This window comes from Exophiala bonariae, assembly GCF_035927105.1.
Source record: "Exophiala bonariae strain CCFEE 5792 chromosome Unknown scaffold_31, whole genome shotgun sequence".
Taxonomy (NCBI): domain Eukaryota; kingdom Fungi; phylum Ascomycota; class Eurotiomycetes; order Chaetothyriales; family Herpotrichiellaceae; genus Exophiala; species Exophiala bonariae.
Window position 1 is genome coordinate 26,318 of NW_027042506.1, and position 12,136 is coordinate 38,453.

The 12,136-nt window shown below is 48.8% G+C and overlaps 6 protein-coding genes across 6 annotated transcripts; 2 read left to right on the top strand and 4 right to left on the bottom strand.

Annotated features, from left to right (window-relative positions):
- Window positions 1-141: 141 nt before the first annotated feature.
- Window positions 142-1,446, bottom strand: LTR84_008363 (uncharacterized protein; the record flags this gene model as incomplete). Its single annotated transcript, XM_064851909.1, has 3 exons — window positions 142-576; window positions 674-1,288; window positions 1,402-1,446. 3 exons carry the CDS (start codon window positions 1,444-1,446, stop codon window positions 142-144), a joined length of 1,095 nt encoding a protein of 364 aa, XP_064701814.1.
- Window positions 1,447-2,204: 758 nt separating this feature from the next.
- LTR84_008364 (uncharacterized protein) lies at window positions 2,205-3,424 on the bottom strand (the record flags this gene model as incomplete). Its single annotated transcript, XM_064851910.1, has 5 exons — window positions 2,205-2,474; window positions 2,524-2,630; window positions 2,695-2,971; window positions 3,026-3,131; window positions 3,186-3,424. The coding sequence occupies 5 exons, from the start codon at window positions 3,422-3,424 to the stop codon at window positions 2,205-2,207; spliced, it is 999 nt and encodes a 332-aa protein (XP_064701815.1).
- A 1,193-nt stretch (window positions 3,425-4,617) lies between these two features.
- Window positions 4,618-6,168, top strand: LTR84_008365 (uncharacterized protein; the record flags this gene model as incomplete). The annotated part of the gene is made up of 1 exon (XM_064851911.1): window positions 4,618-6,168. The coding sequence occupies one exon, from the start codon at window positions 4,618-4,620 to the stop codon at window positions 6,166-6,168; it is 1,551 nt and encodes a 516-aa protein (XP_064701816.1).
- A 367-nt stretch (window positions 6,169-6,535) lies between these two features.
- Window positions 6,536-7,305, bottom strand: LTR84_008366 (uncharacterized protein; the record flags this gene model as incomplete). The annotated part of the gene is made up of 2 exons (XM_064851912.1): window positions 6,536-6,934; window positions 7,024-7,305. 2 exons carry the CDS (start codon window positions 7,303-7,305, stop codon window positions 6,536-6,538), a joined length of 681 nt encoding a protein of 226 aa, XP_064701817.1.
- Window positions 7,306-7,866: 561 nt separating this feature from the next.
- LTR84_008367 (uncharacterized protein) lies at window positions 7,867-9,210 on the bottom strand (the record flags this gene model as incomplete). Its single annotated transcript, XM_064851913.1, has 1 exon — window positions 7,867-9,210. One exon carries the CDS (start codon window positions 9,208-9,210, stop codon window positions 7,867-7,869), a length of 1,344 nt encoding a protein of 447 aa, XP_064701818.1.
- A 1,848-nt stretch (window positions 9,211-11,058) lies between these two features.
- LTR84_008368 (uncharacterized protein) lies at window positions 11,059-12,021 on the top strand (the record flags this gene model as incomplete). Its single annotated transcript, XM_064851914.1, has 1 exon — window positions 11,059-12,021. The coding sequence occupies one exon, from the start codon at window positions 11,059-11,061 to the stop codon at window positions 12,019-12,021; it is 963 nt and encodes a 320-aa protein (XP_064701819.1).
- Window positions 12,022-12,136: the final 115 nt, after the last annotated feature.

Below are 12,136 nucleotides of genomic sequence, written 5' to 3' on the forward strand. Positions count from 1 at the left end.
CTCTGTGCCTGGCAATTAAATATAGGAAACGTGGGTAATACCAGAATGCGAAGACTGACACAGTAGTTCACCAGCTTTTCAACCCGAATTTATCCTTACTATGCACGGAACAACCCTTACAGAACGGCACGTACTAAGGGTTCAGTTATTTAGGACAGAGCTCCAGTCAGTGCTTTTGATGTACGATGTAACGTCTGTTAACGCACTCAAATCCACACCGGCTTGCTCTGGCAAGATGGCTCTCTCACCCCCATCCCAGCCGTAATCCCGAACATAACTAGCGGTTTGGGCGAGCTCAAGTCCAAACCCATCTGGCCATAGTTCGACCACTTGATCGCTGCTCACATACTGGACGTTAGTCTCGAAACCCTGGATCTGGCCCCATAACTTGATGTAATCGTTGAAGGGCATTGGACCGGAAGTCCCAAGTAATACGGTGCCTGGAGCTGCCTTGAGGACCAGCGCTTCGACGAAAGGGCCAGTGTCTGTCGGTGGATGGACAAAAGGCGTCGGATGTTCGGCCTTTCCTGTGTCAATTGGGTCGAAGGACCTAAAGAGAACTGTGCCATCCTCCCCCTAAAGATTTGTTAGTCACCTGTGCCCCATAGAGCGGTAAGGCGTTCTCCAGCGAGGTGAACTAGGCTAGGACATTAAAGCCCAAGGAGATGCGAACCTTCTTAGGAGTGAAAAAAGGGTTCATCTTCCAGTTATCTAGGTAATAACCCATCTGCAGGTAGCTCGTTTTCTTCAGCAGTAACTGGTAACTTGACTCTCCACTCTCCGCTTTCGATTTCAAGTATTTGACGTAGTGAGCCTTGCTGTCGAAGTGGTACACCCAAGTATATTTGCCATTACTGGCCTTTTGTGCATCACTTAATGAGCTGAGGACAAGTGTCTCAAGTCCTGGAACTGCATGTGCAGCAGCGTCGATTATGTTCTTTCCTTGTTGGAACTCTCGAAGGTAGCATACCTCATTCCAAGTTGCTTTGGCGTTGCTGGTATCCAAAGGCACTCCGTGACTGTATTGGGCCTTAGCCTGATCCCATACCTCTTGTGTGTTACCTCGGTATTGTGGAACAAATTGCCAGAAATCCGTCACGCCGAAGATTGCATCGGCTCCCTCGAATGCTGCTTTCAGGGACTCGACATCATCCAAATCCGCCTTGTAGATTGTGATGTTCGGCGTCGAGTTTTTCAACCTTCGAGCTGCCTCTGAATCAGGTTTGCGTGTTATGGCTCGAACCTCCCAGCCAGGGATTTTCGAAAATGTGCGTACCACAGAGCCGCCCTGTAGAGCACAACCAGTATTAGTCTTGATCCGGGGTAAGGCCAACATCGTCTCAACAATCGTCCCAACGAGGAATCTCCATTCACCTTGACACTTGAAATGGAATGACTCACCTGTGTACCAGTGGCGCCGACAACGACTATTAATTTGGAAGTCATGGGTCGTGGTAACCAGTGCTGATGTGCTTCCCACTAATGGGTCCGAGATGTCAGGCTCGATAAACACATTAAATAGGAATATGAAAATCTATGGTCCACTCTGGTAGAGCTCGGTTGCTCTTGTTTTGATATTACAGATTTGCGTGTGTGGATGGTGTCAAGATCGATATCAACTCCTCATCGCGGTCCGAGTTAGTCAGTAGGCTCTCAAGCCTTTTCTGGCATGTCCGAGAATTTCGGACACACATAATACTCACGTCCAGTCAGGTCATTCGGAGCGACAGTCGTCCCGCTCCCTGCGGGAGGTGGAAGAACGTCGTACCGTTCTTATGACAATGACCTCTAGTGAAATAGGTAGAGATATGTATGACTAATATTTGTATGCGAGGTGTGCAACGGGTGACGAGGGCGTGATCTTCGTCAAGCGTGTAGTGGCTTGTGAGGTCACGCCAGAGGTTCTTCTGACTTGACAAGCATTTGCACACCTCTCTCACGACTATCGAGACATTAAGCTGGTGAGATTCTCCTACCGTAAAATATGTAAATAGTCTGGTAACTGACAGATAATGTGGATGAGGTAGCTCAGGCGATGCAACGCTCATTGTGGCCTTTGCGCTCGTGAGCCTCATCAGTCAGACAAGATCATAATTTGTCAAAGAGCGCTACATTAATCGTAAGTAAGTATTCTAAGCAGAGTTCAACCAGTCTTCGCTAATAACAAAGGGCACGCTAACCAACTCGACCGAGATTCGCAACCGTTATTTTGGACTTGCCATTGGAGTTAGGACTACCTCGGCGACCGAATGCTGTGTTTGTGCTTTGATTTCCTGTGCCGAGATGGTTGAGCACTCTTTTACTGCCGCCCCTGATGTTCTTGGCTGATCTGACACACGCGAGCCATCTGAATCATAACCAGGCTCTTCATCTTTCTCGATCGCTAGGATTTTCCAATGTCCCTGAAAGCAGCGACCAGGATGGAAAACGGTAAGTGCACCGGTGGCAATCAGGATCATGGCACCTTCCAGAACCTTTCCAAGTCAGTCATTGGCAGTAAGTGGATAACATAGCATTTCATACCATGAAATGCACTTCACTATTTGCAAGTGGCCCAGTGAAGCCTTGCCGTAACTCTACGATACGGAACACCGATCGTATGAAGATGCATAATGTCGCCAAACCAATGCCTATGAAGAAACCCTCCTGTAAGCCAGTTGTACAACAAATATTGCATTCAAAGGGAGGACATACCAAAAAGAAATGCACGGAAAGACCGAGATTGTCTCACGTGCTCGCAGTCAGATAGCTTCTTCGACGACTGACGACGAACGTTGTTGGCGAAATGGAGGCAACAAAGAATAAAGATGAATAAAGAAGCCACCTGGGTGGCGAGGCCAGCGATAACAATATTTATGCCTGCTTGAATTCCTTTGGGCTGCTGTTGGGTCGAGCAAATGCCTCCTCCCATTCCTTGGAGGATCAAGTTCAGAAGATCGCACGCCACGAAGATCAGAAGATATGTCCGAGACTGATTGGCCGTCAACACAAGGATGCAGCAGCGAATTTCTTTTTCTAAACCCACCTTGAGAGCAGAGAGATGTTCACCATAGACCTTGACGAGGTGACCCATGCACAGATAGATTGAAGCAGCCAGGAATGCCGGTCCGAGGATGAGGGTGATGTTGTCCCTGTGTCATCATATCAGTCCCTGAGCACGAAGTGATGTTGAGTAGTATGCTAACAAGAGAAAAGCCTCTCTACTGCTGCGATCCTTGTTCATGAAGATTCGTGCCGTATAACCCATCAGCTCGAGTAAGATCCCTGCCAGCATTGGCGCTGTGAAGTCCCATGTTCGATAGCGTACACCTTGAACGACCTGGGCGAGTAAACAGACCGACAGTATGGCAATGTAAAGCCCATTGCCAACCAAGCTAGGGTTGTAGGTGAAGTGCGTGAACTGAGAGCCCGGGACTAGCGTCATTATTTCTGAGGTTGTCGTGATATCCTTTCGCCTGGTATGAGTATGAAAGGTGGCAATTGAATGCCCTCTTAAAGGAGAGTCATTCAAGAGAGAGTGCTTGAATCGTGGCCATGGCTTACCCGGGACACCTGCAGTGGCTGAGCTGAAGGATACAAGCCTGCGGTAAGGCCGATTCGGGATGAATTGACTCGTACGGATAGGCCATGTTCAGAACTGTAAGTGCACGTTTCCGAGATTTTGAGCCTTCAGATGTGGAGGTTAAGATTCCAAGCATTTCGTGTTCGTACTAGCTAAGTACTAAGTATCTCAGACAATCTTTGTAGAACTCCTTCCCAAACCAGTCAACCAGCTGTGGCACTTCACAAGCCGGAGAAATGGGGACGCGGACGGGATTCCCTAACCATGCGATGTCATTCCTAAAAAGGGGGGTTCCAGCCGTGCTCAGCCGCCTATTTCAGCCCGCCTCCTGACTTTAAGTTCTAACACGAAGCAAGTCAAAGTCACCAAAACAAATCCATCACATTGGATGCCAGCCGTCCCCAACATGTCTTGTCCTCCGTATCGGCGTCCAGCCAGTGAATAAAAACGGCCTGCCGCTTAGAAGCATGACTAGTCATTTCTCACTTGAGATATGAACAACAACATTGCCAACTCGCAAGCAAAGTGGTTCGGTTCACAAAAGCGCTCTCAGACACGGATGCGCCACTGCAAACCAGGCATTATGTCAAGCCTGCGCTCTGGCAACTCCTCCAACCACCTTCTGGACGAGCACTGGTCGTGTCTCGGAAATGCGCTGGTGATTTCGCTTCTCTCACCGTTTCACAGATAGGTATTTGTTCTCGCAAATGGACGACAACTCATTGCCTGCGTGCGAATTGTTGATATTTGTTGTGGAGTGCTTTTTAGCTCTTTCCTCAGGTTGATGTGGCGCCTTCGACTGAAGTCTGAAGGAGTGCCACAAAGTGGGCTATTGCCAACCTTAAGCAAGTTGGGAATTGGGCCAGAGCAGTCGTGGAACCTCAGTTTCCTTTCCCTGTTGTAAATTGCACCTTGCCATGTATCCTGTCAGTCATAGAAAGCAATGGCGGTCGCCATTCTACCCCACGGCCTCACTTGGACTGTCACCCGCCCCAAGCTTGTCTCCTAATATGCCACCAGCTTTACTGATCTTTACACCTTGAAAGCGCATTAAAATGGACATACACCATTTAGCGGTGTCGAGACTCGCACATCGCATCGCTCGTTTCCACGCAGAAAAAACCCCATTCCGAATATACCATGGTGGAACAAATAGCACAAGATCCTATCTCTTCTCGGATGCAACATCCATCGACACGTCAGGGCTCAAAAATGTTCTTTCAGTCGATCCACAGGCACAAACATGTCTTGTGGAATCCAATGTCCCTATGGACGCATTGGTAGCTGCTACTCTACCCTTTCGTCTTATACCACCTGTCGTTCCCGAGTTTCCTGGTATCACAGTTGGTGGTGCCTTTGCAGGGACTGGCGGCGAGTCGAGTTCGTTTCGATATGGCTTCTTTGATCAGTGTATTAACTGGGTCGAGGTCATTCTTGCCAATGGTGAAGTCGTCACCGCTTCGCCTGTCGAGAATCCAGATCTCTTTTATGGATCTGCTGCGACTTTCGGCACGATTGGTGTGACAACACTTTTCGAAGTTCGACTTATTCCCGCGCGTGAATTTGTTGAGTTGTCATACCACCCAGTCGACACATTCTCGGACGCACAGAAAAAGATGAAAGATCTGGAGTCGTCTCCTGCTGTTGATTTCGTGGATGGTATCATGTTCTCAAAAGACAGCGGCGTCATTGTGTCTGGCTCTCTGATGGATCTCGATCTGTATGAGAAGGGAAAGGCTCCTCCGATCATTTCCTTCTCGGGACGCTGGGATCAGTGGTTCTACTTACATGCCCAAGATACGCTGGCACGAAACAAATTCCAAGAAAGACCTTACCGAGAATTGGCTTTGACGACAGAGTATTTTTTTCGTTACGACCGTGGCGCATTCTGGACCGGTACTTTTGTCTTCGAATGGTTCGGTGTCCCATTCAACCGCGTCACAAGATTTGCTCTAGATTGGCTCATGTCGACTCGGATATTATATCATGGTCTGCACGCCAGCAAACTGGGTGCTGGGTACATGATACAAGATCTCTGTCTCCCTCAATCGACAGCAGCGGAATTTATGGACTGGATGCACGATGAGTATGCAATATACCCTTTGTGGTTGTGCCCGATCAAACAGAATGAGCGGATTTCTATGAATCCACATACCCCCTCACCAACCGAACCCGGTAGAACAACCGGCGAATCTCTCCTAAACATAGGTGTGTGGACGCGCTGCCCGTCAGAAGACCGAGTCGCCTGCAACCGACGGGTGGAAACAAAGTTGTGGTCGCTGCGTGGGATGAAGTGGCTCTATGCTGATACCTTTTATACCGAGGAAGAATTCTGGGCCATCTACGATCGTGAATGGTATCAGAAGTTGCGGACAAAGTATGGAGCAGATGGACTACCCAACGTTTATCAAAAGGTCAGAACAGCTGTGGGAGATTCAGGCAATAACCAGGCTCAAGTTGTCCCAATCAGCGTTACTGGTGTGCTGACAGGCAAGATCTCCCTTCCGAATCTGTGGGATGCCGCTTGGAGCGGATGGCCACTTGTAGGCATCAAAGCCGTTGTGTCTGCACTTAGGGGAGTCGAGTACCTCAAGAAGAACAATTGAGGAGAAGCAAGCCACAGGATACATATCAATAGCACAATCGAAGTTCGCTGGTTCAATCGAGTGGCACTGGAATGGTTCTGGAATTTTTCACCTACTTGCATACCCAAAAGGGCGAAACTCTGTGTCAGTACACCTTAACGATCAATATAGCTGTTCCAAAGTATGCGCGTGCATAAACCCGAAGACAATGGGGCCCACTCTTAAGTTATCTAAAGAACGTTATTGTTCGCAAAGCCGGAACGAACAGCCAAAAAGATACAAATAAGGCAATGAACCTGGCCGAATTCGAATTCAAATGATTGAGAGCTCTGAATTGTTAAGGCTTAAGAAGTGTATCGCCTACCAATGTGGCGGTCGACCCCAAGTATTAACTGGTGGCTACTGACTCATCCACAGCTTTACCGGCATGTTCATGCCTTTCGACACCATATCCATAGCCCAACTCTGCAGGGTAACCTTCTGAGAAGCCTTTGAGATCTTGGCCATTTACAGATAACGGCAATTGTATATCTATCAGGACATTGAACAGGCGACCCGGTTCCTTCCTGTCGCCAGAAACGTTGACCCATTTGTGGTTGGTGGCGCGTTGGACGTTCACATCACCTCTACGCATCCGCGTTACTTCTCCGGAGTCTAGCACTAGGTCAAACTCTCCCTCAATCACGACGTTGTAGTCGATGGACTCTCCACGGTGCATCGGCGTCTCCGCACCCGGGCTGAAGTCGAGCATTGATACGAATGTGCCGTTCTTTATGTGGTGGCCTCCCTATGTTTGACAGCGTCAGCCGGTAGTCTCAAAATAAACAGCAGCTGGGGAACTTTCTGTGCAATTGGGAGCATTGGGTCATCTCATACCTTGTAGCCCTCACGGACGGCCCGGATATCATCGTTATCTTTTAGATCGACCGGTACTCCAAATGTAGCGTAGAGAACCGTTTGCGCTGCTTCGAAGTCGAAACCTTTAGCCTTCCTGACGACCTGGTGGTCCCCTTCATCACGAACGAGGAAACGAGTGCTCCCATCCTGTTCGTCGTGGCCAGTGATGGTCCTTGTGAAGCGGGGCAGTCCAGGTGCCGTGAAGGCCTCTCCGAAGTAGCTGCTCTCTCCATTTGACTTGCCATTGCCATTATTAGCCATTGTCTGCGTAAAGGACTCTGTTTCTTTAATTGTGCCGACACTCTGTGCCAATACTCTTGGATGCAGTGTGCACCAACGTTGAGTGATATATACGATTCAGCATACGCCTCTGCTTTGGCCTTCAGGAGATCTCAGGTATAATTGCCCCGAGGCTAAATAACGTATAGGGCACACAATGCCACTGAAATGAGTTGAGCGGAGAGAGTGGAAACGATAGTACCAGGACTTCAGTCTGTGGAGAGATTGCTAGCCCGCTTCTGTCACTCATCAATGACAGAGACCCGCGCCCGAGGTTGAATGCCAAGGAGAATTTGCTAAGGCATTATGAAAAAGAACTCTACGGATATTGAAATTCCGAGTTCTCGGAGCTGAACACTGAGCAGTATCTGAGCTGGCCGCAGTTGTTACCTAACGAAATTCACATCGGGCTGGGATAGATTGGCATCTAGGCTATCAAAGGGCTTCCATCATGACAATTCGCCGTCAGCCTCCATTGGGTGGGCACCAAGTTCTGCAACACTAAAAGCAAAACCCTTCTGAGGATCTCGCGCATTTGACTGTTCATTTGAACCAAGTGGTAGTGACATTCCCGATCTTTTGTTCAACACTGTTCTTAGCTTGCTCTTGACCTCCTTCGTTAAAGTCTAGAACCTTTTGACCAGTAACCCTGATGCGGTTGTTGACCCAGTCTTTGCTGGTGGGAGCTTGGCCCTCTTCAAACCACTTCGCAGTAATGTTCGCACGGCGCAAAACCGGACTCTCGTCGAGTAATGTGTTGATAACCACATCGTCATTGGGCACGACAAAATAAAATACACTGCTTCGATCATGACCCCGCTGATCCGATGGCGGTCCAATCACACGGTGCACTGCTGCTTTGAAATAGTTTCCGGTCCACCACATTAACGGTTCGCCGGCGTTGACGATGATGGCTCCCGGAATATGAGGTACATATTTCCACTGTGCATCGTCTTGATAGTTCCGTACCTGCAAGGTTGTCATAGGTTGACTGAATAGTAAGGATAGACCACTCAGGTCTTGATGACCACCTAACCAGGGGGAGTTCTCCCCACAATCATTCTCTTCTTTGTCAGCATAATATTCCATCCAGCGAAACCATGATTCGTCATGCTTAGCATAATCGTGGAGTTTCACAAAGAAATCCTCGGCCTCGATCTCCAGTGCTCTGGCTAGGAGGCGTAGGATTTTATATAGGATGTCCTTATGCACGATATCCACAAACCCCTGAACTTCCGAACGATAAGGCTCGAACGTCTGAGGCTGCTCATTTTGATCCAGATTGCGGTTGATATTGAAGTTTTCGATTCTATCACCTTGCTTCCCCCCTGATTTCCAGTGACCACGAGGTTTAAAACCAGGATATGAGCCCTTCCCTAGCATGTCAGCCTGAAGTCGATGCTTCTCTTGCGCTGATGTTCGTCGAAGAATTGTATGCCCAATATCCACCATGCGGGTTACGTCTGCTTCGCTAATTCCGTGATTCACAATCACGAAAAATCCATGCGTAGTCATTGCTTTTTGCACCTGATCCGCCAAGGCCTGCTTAGCGGGCAAACTGCCTTCATCATATTGAGAGAAATCCAGAATTTCAAGATCGGCAAACTCCAGTTGTTCTTTGGTTTCAGGCACAGGCACGAAATGGTCCACCTGTGGAAGGGCCTTGGAGATCATTCTTGGATCACGTTGGCTTGCTGAGTGAATGTGCCTTGGATGAATGTTGCGATCTGTTAGACAATAACTCTGGAGGACCTGGGTAGTTTCCTGCGCCTCTTGTGCATAGAGATACTGTCGTGGTGGTGTAACACTCCTGGGCTCCAACATTCCAGGCCAATTCAACCACCGTAAGATTTGTTGTTTATGAGGAACCTTGTCACTGAATGCCATGCAGTGTTTCTAGTACGGCATGAGCGAAAAACCGCACTCGTACATATGGTCCGAAGGTAAGATGGATCAGAGATCTGGTCACTCTCCGGGTTGTCGGCAGGAGAAGGTATTGCAGCAAGCCGCACCACCTGCTAGCTTTTTCGGAGTAGATGCGAGAAGTCGGATTTGCTCACAACTCTTACCCAATTGCGTCCCTCAACAACTTTAAAATGCGAAACCTCTAATCTGCAAAATCCAGTGCGAGCCGTTGTACAATTCGCCTGGGAGCCACATGCACGAAAACTTCGTGCCTCGTTTGTGATCTGCATTTGGATGTACCAGAGAGTCTCATAACTGGTGAGCTTTGCGTTCCCGGGGAACTAGGAAGGTTTGAGTTTCTGACAATTGACCTCTTAGTCGGATTGATGATCAGCGGGCAAGCATATGACAAGACTAGTCTGCGCTTTTCCCCACCACAAAGGTCCATCATAGTAATCAGGTCCAATGGAGCTAGAGCAACACCACTTGCCTTCTGTGAGAAGACTGGTTACAGGCCACGACGCCAAAGGAAAAGCGGTCTTCGAACATGATGCATGCCTCAAGCCTATCGATCCATTCTCAACAAGTTCTTCCACTTCTTCAGACGCAGGATCACTTCCATTGGGTGTTACCCTCATTCACCGGACAAGGGGATATCCAGTCGCTATACAAGGCTCAATCGAGGAATTGACACCAGACAACGTCCGAAGGGGTCAAGGAGAGTCAGGAATTATCTGCCAGGTCGTCGACTTGCCTCCAACACCAGTCGGCAAGCTTCCCTACCTACACAGAAATCAGAGCTTGGACTATGGCGTCGTGTTGAAGGGTTCCTTGCAATTGATTCTCGATGACGATGTTGAAAGGACTCTGCGAGAGGGGGATGTTTATGTCCAAAAGTAAGGAAGAGGCACGTCGCCTTAATTGGCTTCTTATCTGTGGTATTCTGATGAGAAAAGTGTGCTGACATTCAACAAATTCTGTTAGAGGCACGTTGCATGCATGGAAAAATGCGACATCTGAATACTGCCGCTTCATGACAGTCGTAATTCCGTCAGAGAAGGTTGAGATTGGTAGCACTGGCGAACATCTCACAGTCACCAAGATTCCAGGCTTAAGTGACTAGGACTTAGCCCAGAATCATTTCTAGGGGATTGTGATGCTAGGTTTCCATCAAAGTGACTTGTTAGCTTGGTTTGACAATGACCTCCATCATAGCATGTTCAAGGCACCAAATAGGAGACGTATTGGCTTACCATATGCTTCCTATTCAACTGAAATGTAGAGTCTAGAACAAGCCGCACAGGCTTTTAGCTAGCACGGCAACTAGACTTACCTAATGACTAGACACTTGATGTTAGATATTCTTCGGCCCTCGCCATGAAGTCTCCTCACTCTGTTGCTGCTGATAGCAAGGGAGCCAAGATTTGAATTCAACCTTTAGCTGGCACTGTAGCCGAATTGTCGGGCTTCCTCCTCGGAGGTGGTGGTGCCTCTCCATGGGACAGTTGCTGATTGAGCTGTCTGCGCCTCAGGTTCGCTTACCCATGAATTCAAATTGAGACAGAAGCATGTTGGCATAGGCAAATGGTAGCTTGCTTAACCTCCTGCTCCGGTCCGTACGTTTGCCTGTTCAGAACTCTGAAAGATTACACATATTAAAGAAGAAGGCTGAAGGCAGCGCCATCCTGGTGCTAACCATTCTGTACGAGTCGACCTCGGGCAGTTATTTGATTTCTCTTCAGTACAGGAAACCGTCTTCGCGGATTCATTAGACCGCTGAAGATATCTGCGCCTCGTTTGAACGACAATCTGTAGAGTTACTCCGGCCATATGGCGTCCAATCCGATACCTAGTTCCCAAGAGACTCCTAAGGCTGCGGGTCAAACTGCTGCCGCAACGCTACGACAACAGCTCAGACAGACAGGAAAGATAGTCATGGCCCCTGGTGTATATGATGGTCTTAGTGCGCGACTTGCATTGAACGAAGATTTCAACTGCCTCTACATGACAGGCGCCGGCACAGCAGCAAGTAGGCTTGGAATGCCAGATCTAGGTTGCGCGACTATGGACGACATGTTAGCTAATGCTAGCATGATCGCCTCTCTTGATCCACGAATTCCGCTCATTGCTGACGCCGATACTGGCTACGGAGGGCCCTTGATGGTGGCTAGAACTGTGCGAGGGTATATCAGGGCAGGGATCGCCGGCCTACATATTGAGGATCAAGTGGTGACCAAAAGATGTGGCCATCTTGCCAATAAGGAATTAGTGGATGAGACAGTCTTCCTGAGCCGTATTCGAGCGGCGGTCATGGCTCGTGAGGAGCTGCGGGCGTTGTCTGAAGGTGTGCAAGACATTGTCATCATCGCACGAACTGACTCCCTTGAATCTCTGGGATACGAGGCAGCTATTGCGCGACTCCAAAAAGCGATTGACATCGGCGCCGACGTTGCGTTTCTCGAAGGTATGACCACAAGGGACCAGTGCCGTAATGTGTGTCGAGATCTTGCTCCGACCCCAGTGCTGCTCAACATGGTTGTTGGGGGAATAACTCCTTACCTGTCAGCCAAAGAAGCCAATGACCTGGGCTTCAGAATCATCATTTTTCCAGCTGCAGCACTCGGACCTGTCTTTGAACATGTGGCCCAAGCAATGAAGAACTTAAAGAGCGGTGCGATACAGAAGCCTCCAGGCAACAGAGGGGTCCGCGAACACTTCATGCTTTTAGGTCTGAAGGAGTGTATGGATTTTGACGCCGCAGCAGGAGGAGTTTCGTTTACTCGTGGTGCATAGTATTTGTGAAGGCCAGTTGTAGCTTCAAGCCAGTAGTGGGCTAATGATGCTAGTGAACTTCATTAGTAAATCGGCACACCTGTCGGTTGAGAGCATCGTCACGTGGAAGAATAAG